General features: G+C 39.4%; 1 protein-coding gene across 1 annotated transcript; it reads right to left on the reverse strand.

The window, feature by feature from the left end:
• Positions 1 to 180: 180 nt before the first annotated feature.
• LOC112721687 (uncharacterized) lies at positions 181 to 9359 on the reverse strand. Its single transcript, XM_025772725.2, has 9 exons — positions 9140 to 9359; positions 3619 to 3707; positions 3039 to 3090; positions 2864 to 2913; positions 1731 to 1913; positions 1351 to 1552; positions 889 to 1002; positions 653 to 789; positions 181 to 559 (listed from the first exon to the last, which is right to left on the reverse strand). Exons 1-6 carry the CDS (start codon positions 9357 to 9359, stop codon positions 1379 to 1381), a joined length of 768 nt encoding a protein of 255 aa, XP_025628510.1. The 3' UTR covers positions 181 to 559; positions 653 to 789; positions 889 to 1002; positions 1351 to 1378.
• Positions 9360 to 18653: the final 9294 nt, after the last annotated feature.

The raw sequence follows: 18653 nt of genomic DNA on the forward strand, positions 1-18653 counted from the left end.
CATTGCCGTCGATATTATTATATAAAATCGACGCCGTTTCTATTGATATTTGATTTAATAAAATCGACACAGTTGCCGTCGATTTAATTATTTAAATACCGACAAAAAGCGACAACGCTACCGTCGATTTTAATAGCTATATTTTTTAATTATTTTTTCTATTTAAAAAATAGTAATCAATTCATACAAACAAACTTTTAAATATAGAAATAAAATTTTTAGAATATTAGATAACAGGTTGATTGATCGAAACCAAGAGGAAACAAGGGTTCTTGTGAACTAACTCTATTGGTTGGTTGATCGAGCTGTTCGACACTTCGAATCTAAGTCACAAACATCAAACAAATGAAACACACACACACACAGAGTGCAGCATTGACATCACTGCTCCATCGCATTGTTGTCCTCTGATTGCCGTTGGGAAACAGAGACTTTGATCTTTTGTGGTAATGTAAGAGATGGGTCCTTCTGAAGGGCCAAAGGAGATTTGACCAACCTGATGCCCTGCTCCAACTCCTTTGCTGCCTCCTTTTGTATCTTTTCTTTCTTGCCCTTCATTCTATTAAAAATTTGACAAAATGTCAGCAAATAACAAAATGGGAGGGCATTGTAAGGCTTCCTCATACATGTAAAAGTGGAACTGATGAATTACCTATTCTTATGGTGCCTCTCCTCCCTGGTGAATCTGATCTTTTCAATCTTTGGAATGGCCTTGAGGACGTTCTCCGCAAGATTCCTGTCATATCTCTCTGGCCTGTTTTGCTTTCTCTCAAACTCAAAGGTTGAATCCTAAAGAAATATATAACAGACATGAAGCTCTTTCAAACCACAATTATGAACGACACATACACGTAGGCCAAAAGAAAGGAAATATAAAGTTTCATTTACCTGAGTCATATCCTTTCTATGCACTCGCCTATACGCCTTGGTCCATTTTACTTTCCGAGGATTCCTCTTCATTTTGAAGTTCTTGTGGCATTTAGATCTACAAAATTAGAAAATCTGCAAGAGAAGTTTGTCATAAATCTGCACCATATATAGCATGTAAACCGGGGCTATAAGCCTATAACCAACCATACATACCTACCTGTCACTCTAGAGCATTTCATGAGCAACCGATAGAGTATAAATCAATCTTAACTGCTATCATAAGTATAAGTATAGGACAATCCCTACTAGAAAACTAATGTCGAAACTTGGGAATAGATGGAGTAAATGAATTTCTAGATTTGTTAGTTAATGAAGCAATGAGCAAAGTAGTACTTCAGTATTGTTGAGAAGGCAACAAAGGTTCTCAGATTTTTAGAGGAAACAAAGTATGTCGAAAAAGCAGCAAAATTAATGGCTTACCAATGGTACTACTCCCACTACATCCATATCAAGTTTTGGTCCAACCTCCATACTGAAATCCAAGATCATCGGCATAAGTCCCAGCAACAAGGATTCTCTTTGCTTTCCTATCTAATGGAAGAAAGGGTTTGCTAATATCTTTTCCATTTTTCAACAGAACCAAGGACTTTCGAACTGCTTCGCGTGCTAGATCTCTATGTTGCTAAACAATGAGGGTAAACAGAGTTAGAACTAATTTTTTAACTATTTCTCACTTGACTTTATTTAAATATAGACATAGTTAAGCAGCAATAGTTTACACAATTACCTGCAATGATGTTGATATTTGAATCATGAAATAAAAATCAACTTAGAAAGGGTCAAAGAGATTATTTTCTTACCTTGCATCCAACCATATCTAGCAAAGATCTGTCACTAAAAGGAAATTCAAAAAGACCAGCGGCAAACTTCACTCTCAAAATTCGCTCAACAGCATCATCAATTCTGCTTATTGGTACTTCCCCAGATTTAACAAGAGAGGTCAAATCTTCAATAAATGGTTCAAATTGTAAACCCACCATTACCTGTATGTAATCTTAAATAAATGAACAATTTCAAGTCTTTAGATTTGTTTACATTAGAATATGTATGTTAGCATCTTAGTTTAAGTGGTTTTTTATTGGTAGATTAAAATAACTTCTGAGATCACTTATGCTGAGATAACAAACAATTTTATAGTGAATTCTATGGTTTTAAATGATAGTTTTTTTTTCTTTTAATAACTCAATTTTTTATTTTGAAAAATAGTTTTTTATATGCATTTATTAGCTTATGAAAAACTCATTCTTTCTTTTCAATCTATAAAACTTGCATTTATAGCTTGTGAAGAGTAAAAAAAATTAACTGATATTGACTGAAAACAATTGATTCTCTAATATTGAATAGAAAAATATTTTTTGAACATCTATTTATCTGTAGAGTGTAGACAGTAGTCTTAATACATAATATAATTGACTACTATTTTAATTTGGGGTAAAATCTTTGTTTTAATACTATTGTAATTATTCTTATTATTTCATTTTCTAGTCTTACGTTATGCAGATATATATTGCAACCCTATAAATTAAAAAGATGTGCCAATGAGGTTGGTTTAGTCTTACTCTATGGCTTGTTATTAACTAATTCTATTATGATGCGTACATGGTTTTATAAAGTTGATGACACATATATAGAGGATATTTAATGAATACATCTGGACAAATGAATGCAAAGTTTCTATTATGGTTTGGAATCCTTTAGTGAAGAGTAAAAAATAGTTTTAAGTAGATGACACTCAAGGAAAGAAAAATAAAGCATAATAAAATTCAGTAGTTATTTTACAATTGAATCTCTATATCACCTAAAATGAAGAAAATCACAAGGTTTGTTCTTCAGTATAGAAATGCCAAAGTAGAAATGAACTAGCAATGAAGTTACAGTGAACAAAAATAGAAATGCGAATATAAAACTGAGGAGGAATGATTTTATCATTTACCTTGATAACTTCGTCGAGCAGTTTGATATCCAAAATGTTTGGCATGAAACCTGCATCAAAAATTGGAATACAGTCAACAGCTGAGAAGAGAATCAATAGCTTGAAATTAATATAAAAAAGCAAAACAGTTAAAAAAAGAACGAGTGCATTTATGAACTTTGCAAAAGATTCATACCTGGATTGTCTCCTGAGATTATACTTCTGTCAGCAGGTTCCACACCAACCACCTAAGAAAGATATAATAAAGCATACTATAATGATAGGAGAAAGATGATAGAACAAACAATGAATTACTGGCACTGTTAAATGCAAGCAGCAGATTAACCATATGGCATAATTGTCTAAACATCTAACCAATGGATATAATTCAAGTCTTAATTTGGAAACATAATCAAAATTAATGGTTTAACCACACATGCAATTAGTTGTACAAATATTCTCTGTCTTCTTTCTAGTCCCATTTTTCCTTTCATAATCTTCTCTTTCTCTCCTCCAACATAAGAACACCAAAATCATAGAGCCTATTCCTTAGGGATTTAGAATATGAAAATGATAACGCACAAGTTATCATCATTTATGTATTTTATTATTCCAATTCAATAACAACTGCACCTAATTCCTTTCAAGTTATGAAATTGGAATTCAGGAGTCAGGACCCCGTGTTAGTTTAAAGTGGAAGTCAATGACACACCATCAATAAGTGTATTTCACTAAATTGAAATAACAAATAATTACATTCAAAGAAGTAATTGAACCTTTATGTTGGTGTTCATCATTTTTAGGTAACGTTCAGTGCCGGTGACAGTGCCACCAGTTCCAATACCGGCAACCAATATGTAACACCCTAATATGCAAATCCTTATGCTCGAGTCATAAGTCAATGATACTACAGTGGTATGACACTCAGGTGGATTTTTAATATATAGATATAGGTAAATTCGAAAGGAATATTAATCGAGAAGCCTGAAAAGAGTAGAAATAAAATCGCGAAGACATACCACTCACGTTTCGACAACAAAAAGATAAACAGTGAAGCCGAAAGCGATATACGAACAAGGCATAAAGGAGATTAAGAGATAGATAACAGATATATATATATATATAAGTAAATAGCCACTAGTCGCGATCCGTGAAGTTTAGGCCGGCTAGGGTACAGTATGAAAGTAGTTGACAACAGTATATCCTAATCTCTCCCAAAGAAAACACGAGAGCCTCTATAGGCCAGTTTAAAAGAGTTCAATACATAATATAATCTTTTCGAAACAAAGGTGGAGAGATTCTAAGCAAAACACAAAGTAGAGAAAATAAAGATCTTCGCCGTCTCTCAGACGACCCACAACTCACTTCTGAGCACCTGGACTTGTATCTGAAAAACAAGAGATATATACAGAATGAGAACCCCGGGCCTATGGGTTCCCAGTACGGTAAAAGTGTCAAATAAATACAATGCACTGCAATAAAAACTCATTAAGCATCCTAAACTCCTTTTCACCAAGTATCCAGCCTAGATTATCACTAATCCATGAATAGGCAACTGTCGTAAGGGGATACTAAATCTAGTTCATATCTCATATGATTCCCAACTCGCTGACCCTCCCACGAATCGGATTCAGAATCATAAACAAAACCATCATCAGTCGTCCTATCTCAGCAATTCTATATCAATACATCATACCCTCACCTGGAGCTAGTGAAATCACATCACTGCGTCTACCCAGGGAGCTCAAATCATCTCATCTAATGGTCATCATCATCATGCAATCGCATCATCAATTCATCTCATCAAGAACAGCCCTCAACCTCTACCGACACCAACATGAGGGGTCTCTCAGTTGTACAAACACAAGCAATACAGGCAAGTAATACACAATTAAGGTACAAGTAGAACATGTAGCACATAATCAGGTAACATAGCATATATAATGTAGAAATCCAAAACAAATAGGCAAACCCAAACAATTCAAACATATGCAAATGATGAGTGCCTGCCCTATGGCTGATGATATCATCTGTCGGTTATCAAGCCAACCCGACGTGTCCGGTAGCTAACCCGGGCACAGTCTCTCTGTTGCGCAATAATATCATTAGAGGGAATATGTGCCCTGTCACCATTAGAGGGTATCTGCGCCCTGTCGCCATTATAGGGTATCGGTGCCCTGTCACCCTTACAACCAGAGAGAAAACACAAGCATACTTACATTCAACATTTTCCATCATTATTCATTTATCATATTCGTTCATTTATCATATATGCATTTATACTCAGCCATAATCCATAATGGCTTTGCCGTAACCCGGCAATAACTCAGCCATCCGGCTCACAGTTCAATCCAGAACTAGCCAATTTATCAACATGGCTCCGCTGTATTCGGCAATAACTCAGCCACCCGGCTCATGGTTCAATCAAGAACCAGCCATTTATCAATAAATATAGCCCTTCGGCTCATGGCATACACAGTACTTCCACCGTCATCCTCCATATCTCATATAATCATCTTTGATCATCGTTTATCATAACTTTTCCCCTTGCTTCATTCGTAAGTTACCACATCCCCTAGCTCCTTTCTCATTGCTAGGCATATCGTAATGATTTAATACATAAGGGGTGAGATCGGAGGCTTAGAAGTATGAGGTTTGGCTTTTTAAACTCAAAAATTAACTTTGGCATGAAAACAGGGCCATGCGTACGCGTCCTCCACGCGCACGCGTGGATGGCCACAAAGCTCATCGACGTGTATGCGTCATACACACGGACGCGCGGGTTGAAACATAGCCAGACGACGCGTACGCGTCAGCCACGCGTACGCGTGGGTGCATTTGTGCCCCAGGCACAAAACTGGCACAACTCTGGCACAACTCTCGGGAAAATGGCTCGGCATTGGGTGCAACGCATCAACGCGCACGCGCGCACCATGCGCACGCGTGGATGGTGCCTTCTTGAAGAACGACGCGTACGCGCCAAGTGCGCCTACGCGTGGAGGGTCATTCTACTAAAATTTTCTAAGTTAAAAGCTGCAGAATTCACAGATTCAACCCCCAATCTTCCGACGGACATAACTTTCTCATTTTAAATCGTTTTTCGCCCGTTCTTCGAACAGCATGGACATCCTGGATCCAATTTCACTTCTAAATAAGTTTGGAACAAAACAAAAATCTGCAGTCCAAGTTATGTCCCATCAAAGTATGCCCAAAAACCATGTTTTCACACAAGACCACAAAGTGCCATTTTCAAAACAAGCCATTTTCAACCCTTTTCAAAATCAACCAAATCATGCCAATTTCAACCCCTTTTGAAATCAATCAAAATATACCAAAACCAACATCAAGCCTCCTCAACTCATACATTAACACTTTACCACAATTCACAAAACCGCCATATAACCGTTTTTACCCATTTCAAACAAATGGCTAAATTGCAAACACATTAACATGTCATACATCCTTCCTCATCCTAATTTCGAACAATATTATTTTCAATCAATCATCATTATACATAATCAATATCATACTCACTATCACGTGGTTTCACCCACTAATCAACCTTAATCATTCCTCAATCATATATCACAACATACATATCTCTCATGCATCATCATACCATCAAGGCATCATTAATCATAATCACATATATGACCACATAATATATCTCAACCAAAACTAAGCATACCTCATCTACATAATTTCACCCAAAATTACCAAATTCCACACTTCAACTCCTCAAACCTTATTATTCAATAACCAACCCAATTATTCATATATTCATTATCTGAAATTCATCCAATCACTTGTGTCATCATACAATGCACACATCAACTTACCTTCCTTACCTCTTTCAGGCCTTCGGCCCAAAATTCACGGCCTCTGGCCCAATTCATAATTTAAAAGCATAGACCTCAATTCAATACTCATTACCCAATACATACAATTCTCAATACACCAAGCATACAAGGCCACACAATTCTCAACCCAATCATTAATTCACATTACATACCAACTATGCATATTAGCACCAACCATTTACACAATCCAAACTTAATCCTAGGGGTATCTAGCCTAGGAATTCTCATCACACCATACGGTACTTAAATGAAACTTAAACCGTACCTCTTGTAGCCAAACCAATTGAGCCCCTTCTATGGAAGTCTCCACCAACCCTTAGCTCAAAGCCTCACCAAAGCTCCACAAGCAACACCAACCTCCCAATTGTGTTTCAAAATCACCAAGTACACTAACATAACCAATATCACATACATACATCAACCTAGGGCTCATAAATATGATAAATCACAAGGGTTGGAGGGTTTCTTACCTTAACCCACTGAAGTTTGTGATGAATATCACCCATGGCTCATACTAGAGCACTCCTAAACAACCAAAATCATAAGGTTTCCACAAAACCCAAACCAAATTCGAATTTGAAGAGGAAAATGAAAACTGGGCAGAGGACAGTGGATTACTCACCACAAAACTTAGATAGAATTGTAGAGAATGAAAAGAGCGATGCGTGGCCGCAAACGGCTCGTCAATCGGAGCTCCGTAGCTCAAGTTATGGTGGTTTGAAGATCAAAGAGAGTTAGGTTTTCTCTCTTCCCTCCTCTCTTCTCAATTCAGCGCCCCAACCCTTCCTTTTAGGGTAGAATGAGCTGAAATGCTCATAACTAATGTTTATATATATTAGGTCTTGGGCCCACTTAGGCCCGGTTTACTTATTTTTGTCCGTTAGCCCAATTTTGGGCCAAAACCTTTAAGATTAGCGCTCCAAATCGCATTTTAAATATTTCTACCTTCCCTAATTAAAATTCCTCCTTTCTTAACCTTATTTACTTATAATCAATTTTCTCAACTGCAGTACCAGACAGATCTCAGTCGGTACTGCCGGTCAAAATTTCACTGCGTGTTTTTACGCAGAAAACTATGTTTTCCGACTCGAAAAAATTCACTGAATCCAAATATCATATTTAAATGATCAAATTCCAATTGCCAAATCTTCCAACCATATTCGCTCCTATTTAATTTACTATTTAATTAATTTTCGTTAGACCGGGTATTACATTTTATCCCCTAACAGAAATTTTTGCCCTCGAAAATTCCATCCATCACTGCGAGTACGCGAGCATAGTCTGCCTTTATATCCAACGCATAACAGTTCCAAGGTCCTTTTACTCTGCGCGCTTCCATTGTCCGCTCTGATTTTTATCTCCGGGTCTCGTTCATCGTTCCAACGCATTCACACTCGTTCTTCTTTATCTCATCAACTCACACCCTATTAAATCTCAAATCATGTCATCAATAAGATTGCCATCATCGTTAATCATAGCCATCATCCCACATCACTATAATCAATCAAAGATCATCACCACACCTTAATCATACTCCATCACTATCCTCTCTCTCTGCCAAGCCAATTCCTCTAATCATAGTTCAACTCCAAACATAACCTCCAAACTTACTTTCTTATTCTCAAACCCTTGAAGTTCTACATGACTTGCTGTTATGAAGTCTCTGACTTGTCAATCAAAAACCCCTTTCATTTCTAGAAATCAAATGAGTTTGAAATAACAATTTAACAAAATCATGAGAATCCGCTTTCCTTTAATAATCCATAAAAGCATTCGAGACACATCACTTTTGTTAGAGTTACTCATATCAAAAATCATCTTCAAAACCATAACCAACACTCTTTCAAATTCTTGGGAAAAAAAATTTTTTCAACAGTACCTCCCCAAAAATTGGAGTTTACCACCTGTCACGGGTTCCCTCAAACCAATCTCAGTACCGCATCAACATTTCAATTTAATGGTTTTCACATTCGTCTTTCAAAACTAACCATTATAAATCTCAATATAAATCCAAGGTCACTATGACCAATCATCATAGTACTCATCTCTCAAATATGACAACTTGCACCCTCTCATCATCTAAATCCAATTATGCATCAATGATAATTTTCTCATCCGCTTTAGAACCATCAAAGCTCGCAGCCGCAATCAATTCCAACTATTTGGGGATCATTACTTGCAGTAACCCGCTTAACCCTTCTAATATTCAAACTTAAGATATTATAGTAAACTTTTACAACTCCTATTCATAGCTATCTTGTGTTACTACTTCCGCAAGTTTCTGCTGCTTTATTCTGATCTCTCGTCTAGTACTAGCTCTATCACTTACTTCCTCAAGTACTCAACCACAACTTAGCATGACTGGCATTCACTAGATTTCTATCTATGATAGCCAAAAATACATACCAACTTAATCATACTTTTAACACCTTGTTACCGATCTTTCGCTTACCAATTCCCAAACCGTCAGATCTATCGGTATCACCCGTTGTTTTAGTGAACACACAACTTTGTTGTTGTCCCTTGGTAGTATTCCGGTTGACCTTCTTAGGACGTTTCCAGGACACGTGTCCAACTCCTCTATAACCATGGTAAAGTCCCAATCCATCTCGACACGGATTTACCGGATTATGGCTTTCACATCTCCCACAAGTCATCCCACTCTGAGGTTACTTTCCATAAAGGCCTACCTAATCATTATGCTCACCAAACCTTCTATTAAGATAACTTAGGGTTATCTAGAACAGATCATAATTTTTTATTCGACCATGTATTATGAGTGAATACCAGCCTTCAGCATTGTCTAAAGTGGTAAAGAATTAAGTTATCAGTTTTCTTATTACCTCAGGTACGAGAATCGGACCTAGCAGTCTCCCGGTCCTTCCGGTGTGGACAATCTCTGACCAAATGTCCTAGCTTTCCGCAATTGTAACACAAACCCGAACCATAACGACACGGTCTATTTGGGTGATGACCTCCACATCTCTGACAGCTCAAAACATCTGAAGCAGCCACTATCTGTTTTCTCCTACCTTTTCCTTAGGAATTCTTATTCGTCGCAAGGTCATTTCGCCCTTGGGGAAAACGTTGTGGGTATCCTCTTCTCTTAAACTCTTGACCCCTGTTGGGTATTCTTGATTGTGCTCCCTGCGGTGGGACTCCCGACGGTCATTCTTCGCCTCAACAGCCTTCCTCACACATTCTTCAGCAATACGGCTCTTGTTCACAAGTTCGGAGAAGACCCTAATCTCCATCGGTCCAACGGAGCTCAGGATTTCACTTCGAAGTCCTCCCTCATACTTAATATACTTCCATTCCTCGAAGTCTCCCGGGGTTCCTTGACACATACGAGAAACCTGAATAACTCCTCAAATTTATCCGTATACTAAGATACGAACATTGTACCCTGCTTCAGCTGCAGTAATTCAAGTTCCTTGGCCGTTCTAGTAGAATTCGGGAAGTCTACTCGGAAGGCACCCCAGGTGATAGGATTATTCCTCTGCTGCAAGAGATGTCGAGCCCCTTGCCACCAATGTGATGCTTCCCCCGTGAGCAGATAGGTAGCAAATTCAACACATTGCTCTTCAGGCACCAACTGCGCTTGCAGTGCTCGCTCCATGGCCTGAAACCAGGTGTCAGCTTCAGTCGGATTGGTGGTTCCCTTGAACTTAGGTGGATTAACCTTTAAGAAAGTTGCCAGTGTCATCGGGCCCTGAGCTCCACTTCCGCCATTGCCATTATTATTTATCTGTTGCCCAAGAGCCTCCGCAGTGGCCTGCATAGCAGCAGCCATATTCTCCAATACCGCCATAAGGTTTACCGGGTTATTCGGGTTGATTTTCGGTTCCTGAGTACTAGTACGATCTCTCTCACGTCCCCGACCGGGTCCACGAGGCGCCATCTGGTTCCTATACACACCAAACAATCGATATCAAGTTGATCAGTCTCAATATCGGAAGTATAGTGCTTCAAAGTACCAAAGGTACACTCATGGACTTCATGCTAGATGTATCGGTTAGATACCCTAACTAGCACAGGCACAGACTCAGAGTATGCACTTAAGCATAAGCAGTTCCATCCCTCAGGCTCACGACGACGAACTACTCTGATACCATAATGTAACACCCTAATATGCAAATCCTTATGCTCGAGTCATAAGTCAATGATACTACGGTGGTACGACACTCAGGTGGATTTTTAATATATAGATATAGGTAATTTCGAAAGGAATATTAATCAAGAAGCCTGAAAAGAGTAGAAATAAAATCGCGAAGACGTACCACTCACGTTTCGACAACAAAAAGATAAACATTGAAGCCGAAAGCGATATACGAACAAGGCATAAAGGAGATTAAGAGATAGATAACAGATAGATATATATAACATAAGTAAATAGCCACTAGTCGCGACCCGTGAAGTTTAGGCCGGCTAGGGTACAGTATAAAAGTAGTTGACAACAGTATATCCTAATCTCTCCCAAAGGAAACACGAGAGCCTCTATAGTCCAGTTTAAAAGAGTTCAATACATAATATAATCTTTTCGAAACAAAGGTGGAGAGATTCTAAGCAAAACACAAGGTAGAGAAAATAAAGATCTTCGCCGTCTCTCAGATAACCCACAACTCACTTCTGAGCACCTGGACCTGTACCTGAAAAACAAGAGATATATACGGAATGAGAACCCCGGGCCCATGGGTTCCCAGTACGGTAAAAGTGCCAAATAAATACAATGCACTGCAATAAAAACTCATTAAGCATCCTAAACTCCTTTTTACCAAGTATCCAGCCTAGATTATCACTAATCCATGAATAGGCAACTGTCGTAAGGGGATACTAAATCTAGTTCATATCTCATATGATTCCCAACTCGCTGACTCTCCCACGAATTGGATTCAGAATCATAAACAAAACCATCATCAGTCGTCCTGTCTCAGCAATTCTATATCAATACATCATACCCTCACCTGGAGCTAGTGAAATCACATCATTGCGTTTACCCAGGGAGCTCAAATCATCTCATCCAATGGTCATCATCATCATGCAATCGCATCATCAATTCATCTCATCAAGAACAGCTCTCAACCTCTACCGACACCAACATGAGGGGTCTCTCAGTTGTATAAACACAAGCAATACAGGCAAGTAATACACAATTAAGGTACAAGTAGAATACGTAGCACATAATCAGGTAACATAGCATATATAATGTAGAAATCCAAAACAAATAGGCAAACCCAAACAATTCAAACATATGCAAATGATGAGTGCCTGCCCTATGGCTGATGATATCATCTGTCGGTTATCAAGCCAACCCGACCTGTCTGGTAGCTAACTCGGGCACAGTCTCTCTGTTGTGCAATGATATCATTAGAGGGAATATGTGCCCTGTCACCATTAGAGGGTATCTGCGCCCTGTCGCCATTAGAGGGTATCGGCGCCCTGTCGCCATTAGAGGGTATCGGTGCCCTGTCACCCTTACAACCAGAGAGAAAACACAAGCATACTTACATTCAACATTTTCCATCATTATTCATTTATCATATTCGTTCATTTATCATATATGCATTTATACTCAGCCATAATCCATAATGGCTTTCCCGTAACTCGGTAATAACTCAGCCATCCGGCTCACAGTTCAATCCAGAACTAGCCAATTTATCAACATGGCTCTGCTGTATTCGGCAATAACTCAGCCACCCGGCTCATGGTTCAATCAAGAACCAGCCATTTATCAATAAATATAGCCCTTCGGCTCATGGCATACACAGTACTTCCACCGTCATCCTCCATATCTCATAAAATCATCTTTGATCATCGTTTATCATAACTTTTCCCCTTGCTTCATTTGCAAGTTACCACATCCCCTAGCTCCTTTCTCATTGCTAGGCATATCATAATGATTTAATACATAAGGGGTGAGATCGGAGGCTTAGAAGTATGAGGTTTGGCTTTTAAAACTCAAAAATTAACTTTGGCATGAAAACAGGGCCACGCGTACGCGTCCTCCACGCGCACGCGTGGATGGCCACAAAGCTCATCGACGCGTACGCGTCAGCCACGCGTACGCGTGGGTGCATTTGCGCCCCAGGCACAAAACTGGCACAACTCTGGCACAACTCTCGGGAAAATGGCTGGGCATTGGGTGCAACGCATCGACGCGCACGCGCACACCACGCGCACACGTGGATGGTGCCTTCTTGAAGAACGACGCGTACGCGCCAAGTGCGCCTACGCGTGGAGGGTCATTCTACTAAAATTTTCTAAGTTAAAAGCTGCAGAATTCACAGATTCAACCCCCAATCTTCCGACGGACATAACTTTCTCATTTTATATCGTTTTTCGCCCGTTCTTCGAACGGCATGGACATCCCGGATCCAATTTCACTTCTAAATAAGTTTGGCACAAAACAAAAATCTGCAGTCCAAGTTATGTCCTGTCAAAGTATGCCCAAAAACCATGTTTTCACACAAGACCACAAAGTGCCATTTTCAAAACAAGCCATTTTCAACCCTTTTCAAAATCAACCAAAGCATGCCAATTTCAACCCATTTTGAAATCAATCAAAATATACCAAAACCAACATCAAGCCTCCTCAACTCATACATTAACACTTTACCACAATTCACAAAACCGCCATATAACCGTTTTTACCCATTTCAAACAAATGGCTAAATTGCAAACACATTAACATGTCATACATCCTTCCTCGTCCTAATTTCCAACAATGCTAATTTCAATCAATCATCATTATACATAATCAATATCATACTCACTATCACGTGGTTTCACCCACTAATCAACCTTAATCATTCCTCAAGCATATATCACAACATACATATCTCTCATGCATCATCATACCATCAAGGCATCATTAATCATAATCACATATATGACCACATAATATATCTCAACCAAAACTAAACATACCTCATCTACATAATTTCACCCAAAATTACCAAATTCCACACTTCAACTCCTCAAACCTTATTATTCAATAACCAACCTGGTGCACGAAATTGTGATATCTGGTAATGAATTGTTGTTCGAAATTGATTCACTGGCAATGGCACCAAAAACGGATGCACAGAACCATGGTCTAAACATATCTTCACAACTTCGCATAACTAACCAGCAAGTGCACTGGGTCGTCCAAGTAATACCTTACGTTAGTAAGGGTCGAATCCCATGGAGATTGTTGGTATGAAGCAAGCTATGGTCACCTTGTAAATCTCAGTCAGGCGGATATAAAATAGTTATGTAGTTTTTGAAATCTAGTAATAAAAGAAGGATAGAAATACTTATGTAAATCACTGGTGAGAATTTCAGATAAGCGTATGGAGATGCATTCGTTCCTCTGAACCTCCGCTTTCCTGCTGTCTTCATCCAATCAGTCTTACTCCTTTCCATGGCTGGCTGTATGCAAGGGCATCACCATTGTCAGTGGCTACATCCCCTCCTCTTGTGAAAATGGTCCAAGATGCCCTATCACGGCACGGCTAATCATCTGAGATTCCCGATCATGCTGGAATAGGATTCACCCTCCTTTTGCGTCTGTCACTACGCCCAGCACTCGCGAGTTTGAAGCTCGTCACAGTCATTCAATTATTGAATCCTACTCGGAATACCACAGACAAGGTTTAGACTTTCCGGATTCTCTTGAATGCCACCATCATTCTAGCTTACAACACGAAGATTCCGGTTAAGAGATCTAAGAGACACTCATTCAATCTAAGGTAGAACGGAAGTGGTTGTCAAGCACACGTTCATAGGGAATGATGATGATTGTCACGTTCATCACATTCAGGTTGAAGTACGAATGAATATCTTAGAAGCAAAATAAGATGAATTGAATAGAAAACAGTAGTACTTTGCATTAATCTTTGAGGAACAGCAGAGCTCCACACCTTAATCTATGGAGTGTAGAAACTCTACCGTTAAAAATATATAAGTGAAAGGTCCAGGCATGGCCGAATAGCCAGCCCCCAAAACGAGATCACAGGATCAAAATACAATCCAGGATGTCTAATACAATAGTAAAAAGTCCTATTTATAATAAACTAGCTACTAGGGTTTACAGAAGTAAGTAATTGATGCATAAATCCACTTCCGGGGTCCACTTGGTGTGTGCTTGGGCTGAGCTTGAATGTTACACGTACAGAGGCTCTTTCTGGAGTTGAACGCCAGGTTGTAACGTATTTCTGGCGTTCAACTCTGGTTTGTGACTTGTTTCTGGCGTTTAACTCCAGACAGCAGCGTAGAACTGGCGTTCAACGCCCTTTTACGTCTTCTAAACTCGTTCAAAGTATGGACTATTATACATTTCTGGAAAGCCCTGGATGTCTAATTTTCAATACAATTGGAAGCGCGCCAATTTGAGTTCTGTATCTCCAGAAAATCCATTTTGAGTGCAGGGAGGTCAGAATCCAAAAGCATCAGCAGTCCTTCTTCAGCCTCTGAATCTGATTTTTTTCTCAAGTCCCTCAATTTCAGCCAGAAAATACCTGAAATCACAGAAAAAACACACAAACTCATAGTAAAGTCCAGAAATGTGAATTTAACATAAAAAACTAATGAAAACATCCCTAAAAGTAACTAGATCCTACTAAAAACATACTAAAAACAATGCCAAAAAGCGTCTAAATTATCCGCTCATCACAACACCAAACTTAAATTGTTGCTTGTCCCCAAGCAACTGAAAATCAAATAGGATAAAAAGAAGAGAATATACTATAAATTCCAAACTATCAATGAAACATAGCTTCAATCAGATGAGCGGGACTTGTAGCTTTTTACCTCTTGAATAGTTTTGGCATCTCACTTTATCCATTGAGGTTCAGAATGATTGGCATCTATAGGAACTCAGAGTTCAGATAGTGTTATTGATTCTCCTAGTTCAGTATGATGATTCTTGAACACAGCTTCTTTATGAGTCTTGGCCGTGGCCCTAAGCACTTTGTTTTCCAGTATTACCACCGGATACATAAATGCCACAGACACATAATTGGGTGAACCTTTTCAGATTGTGACTTAGCTTTGCTAAAGTCCCCAATTAGAGGTGTCCAGGGTTCTTAAGCACACTCTTTTTTTCCTTTGGACCTTGACTTTAACCGCTCAGTCTCAATTTTTCACTTGACACCTTCACGCCACAAGCACATGGTTAGGGACAGCTTGGTTTAGCCGCTTAGACCAGGATTTTATTTCTTTAGGCCCTCCTATCCACTGATGCTCAAAGCCTTGGGATCCTTTTTATTTGCCCTTGCCTTTTGATTTTAAGGGTTATTGGCTTTTTGCTCTTGCCTCTTGGTTTTAAGAGCTTTGGCTTTTTCTGCTTGCTTTTTCTTTTTCTTTTTTTTTTTGCCTTTTTTTTTCTGCAAGCTTTGTTCTTTGCTGCTTTTTCTTGCTTCAAGAATCATTTTTATGATTTTTTAGATTATCAAATAACATGTCTCCTTGTCATCATTCTTTCAAGAGCTAATATATTTAACATTCTTAAACAACAACTTCAAAAGATATATGCACTGTTCAAGCATACATTCAGAAAACAAGAAGCATTGTCACCACATCAATATAATTAAGCTAAGTTCAAGGATAAATTCAAAACTCATGTACTTCTTGTTCTTTTGAATTAAAACAGTTTTCCTTTAAGAGAGGTGATGGATTCATAGGACATTCATAACTTTAAGACAAAGTTACTAACTACTAATGATCATGTAATGAAGACACAAACATAGATAAGCACTTAACATAGAAAATGAAAAACAGAAGAAATAAGAACAAGGAATGAATCCACCTTAGTGATGGTGGCGTTTCCTTCTTGAGGAACCAATGATGTCCTTGAGCTCTTCTATGTCTCTTCCTTGTCTTTGTTGCTCCTCCCTCATTGCTTTTTGATCTTCTCTAATTTCATGAAGGATGATGGAGTGCTCTTGATGTTCCACCCTTAATTGTCCCATGTTGGAGCTTAGTTCTCCTAAGGAGGTGTTGATTTGCTCCCAATAGTTTTGTGGAGGAAAATGTATTTGAGGCATCTCCGGGATCTCATGGTGATGAGCTTCATGCGCCTCTTGAGCTCCATGAATGGGCTCTCTTGCTTGCTCCATCTTTTTCTTAGTGATGGGCTTATCCTCTTTAATGAGGATATCTCCCTCTATGTCAATCCCAGCTGAATTGCATAGGTGGCAAATGAGATGAGGAAAGCCTAACCTTGCCATAGTGGAGGACTTGTCAGCCACCTTGTAGAGTTCTTGAGGTATAATCTCATGAACTTCCACCTCTTCTCCAATCATGATGCTATGGATCATGATAGCCCGGTCTATAGTAACTTCAGACCGGTTGCTAGTGGGAATGATTGAGCATTGAATGAACTCCAACCATCCTCTAGCTACAGGCTTGAGGTCCAGTCTTCTTAGTTGAACCGGTTTGCCTTTTGAGTCAGTCTTCCATTGAGCTCCTTCTACACATATGTCCATGAGGACTTGATCCAACCTTTGTTCAAAGTTGACTCTCCTTGTGTAGGGCGTGCGTTCTCTTCCATGTTTGGCAAGTTGAACGCCAACCTCACATTTTCCGGACTAAAATCTAAGTATTTCTCCCGAACCATGGTGAGATAATTCTTTGGGTTCGGGTTCTTACTTTGATTATGGTTCCTAGTGATCCATGCATTAGCATAGAACTCTTGAACCATTAGGATGCCGACTTGTTGGATGCGGTTTGTTAGAACTTCCCAACCTCTTCTTTGAATTTCATGTCGGATCTCCGGATACTCATTTCTTTTGAGTTTGAAAGAGACCTCGAGGATCACCTTCTTCTTGGCCACAACATCGTAGAAGTGGTCTTGATGGGCTTTGGAGATGAACCTTTCCATCTCCCATGACTCGGAGGTGGAAGCTTTTGTCTTCCCTTTCCCTTTTCTAGAGGATTCTCCGGTCTTAGGTGCCATCAATGGTAATGGAAAAATAAAAAGCTTATGCTTTTACCACACCAAACTTAGAATTTTGCTCGCCCTCGAGCAAGAGAAGAAAGAAAAGATGAAGAAGAAGAAGAAGAAAATATGGAGAGGAGGGGGAAGGTGTGTTTCGACCAAGAAGAGAAAAGAGGGTTGTGTTGTGTGAAAATGAGGAAGAATGGAGGGTTATATATAGGGAAGGGAGGAGGGGTAAGTTCGGCCATTTAGGGTGGGTTTGGGTGGGAAATTGGTTTTGAATTTTGAAGGTAGGTGGAGTTTATGAGGTAGGTTTATGGGGAAGAGTGGATGGATGTGAGTGGTGAAGAGGTGATGGGGAAGAGAGATTGAGGTGATTGGTGAAGGGTTTTGGGGAAGAGTGTTTATGGGATTGTGTGAAAGAGGGGTGAGAAGACATGAGTGGAGGTAGGTGGGGATCCTGTGGGGTCCACAGATCCTGAGGTGATCCTGTGGGGTCCACAGATCCTGATGTGTTTAAGGATTTACAACCTTGCACCAAATTGGGCATGCAGAATGCCCTTGCACACAACTCTGGGCGTTCAGCACCAGATTGGTGCTTGTTCTGGGCGTTCAGCGCCAGCTCTTCTCCAGGGTGCATTTCTGGCGTTCAAACGCCCAGATGCTACCCATTTCTGGCGTTCAGCGCCAGAACCATGCTCTGTTCTGGCGTTGAACGCCCAAAACATGCTTCTTACTGGTGTTTAAACGCCAGTAAGGTCTTCCTCCAGGGTGTGATTTTTCTTCTGCTGTTTTTGATTCCGTTTTCAATTTTTATATTTATTTTGTGACTCCACATGATCAAGAACCTAATAAAACATGAAAAACAAAAATAAAATTAGATAATTAAACATTGGGTTGCCTCCCAACAAGCGCTTCTTTAATGTCAATAGCTTGACAGTGAACTCTCATGGAGCCTCACAAATGTGCAGAGCTTTGTTGAAACCTCCCAACACCAAACTTAGAGTTTGGATATGGGGGTTTGACACCA

Source organism: Arachis hypogaea, chromosome 11, assembly GCF_003086295.3.
Source record: "Arachis hypogaea cultivar Tifrunner chromosome 11, arahy.Tifrunner.gnm2.J5K5, whole genome shotgun sequence".
NCBI classification, from domain to species: domain Eukaryota; kingdom Viridiplantae; phylum Streptophyta; class Magnoliopsida; order Fabales; family Fabaceae; genus Arachis; species Arachis hypogaea.

Excerpts from the sequence above, each read along its gene's own strand:
- LOC112721687 (XM_025772725.2), bottom strand. The coding sequence starts at position 9,359 with ATGACTTGTGGGAGATGTGAAAGCCATAATCCGGTAAATCCGTGTCGA. Across the intron at positions 3,091-3,618 it reads TGATGAACACCAACATAAAG|GTGGTTGGTGTGGAACCTGC; the intron begins GTTCAATTACTT and ends TATCTTTCTTAG. Across the intron at positions 1,553-1,730 it reads TAGATATGGTTGGATGCAAG|CAACATAGAGATCTAGCACG; the intron begins GTAAGAAAATAA and ends CTCATTGTTTAG.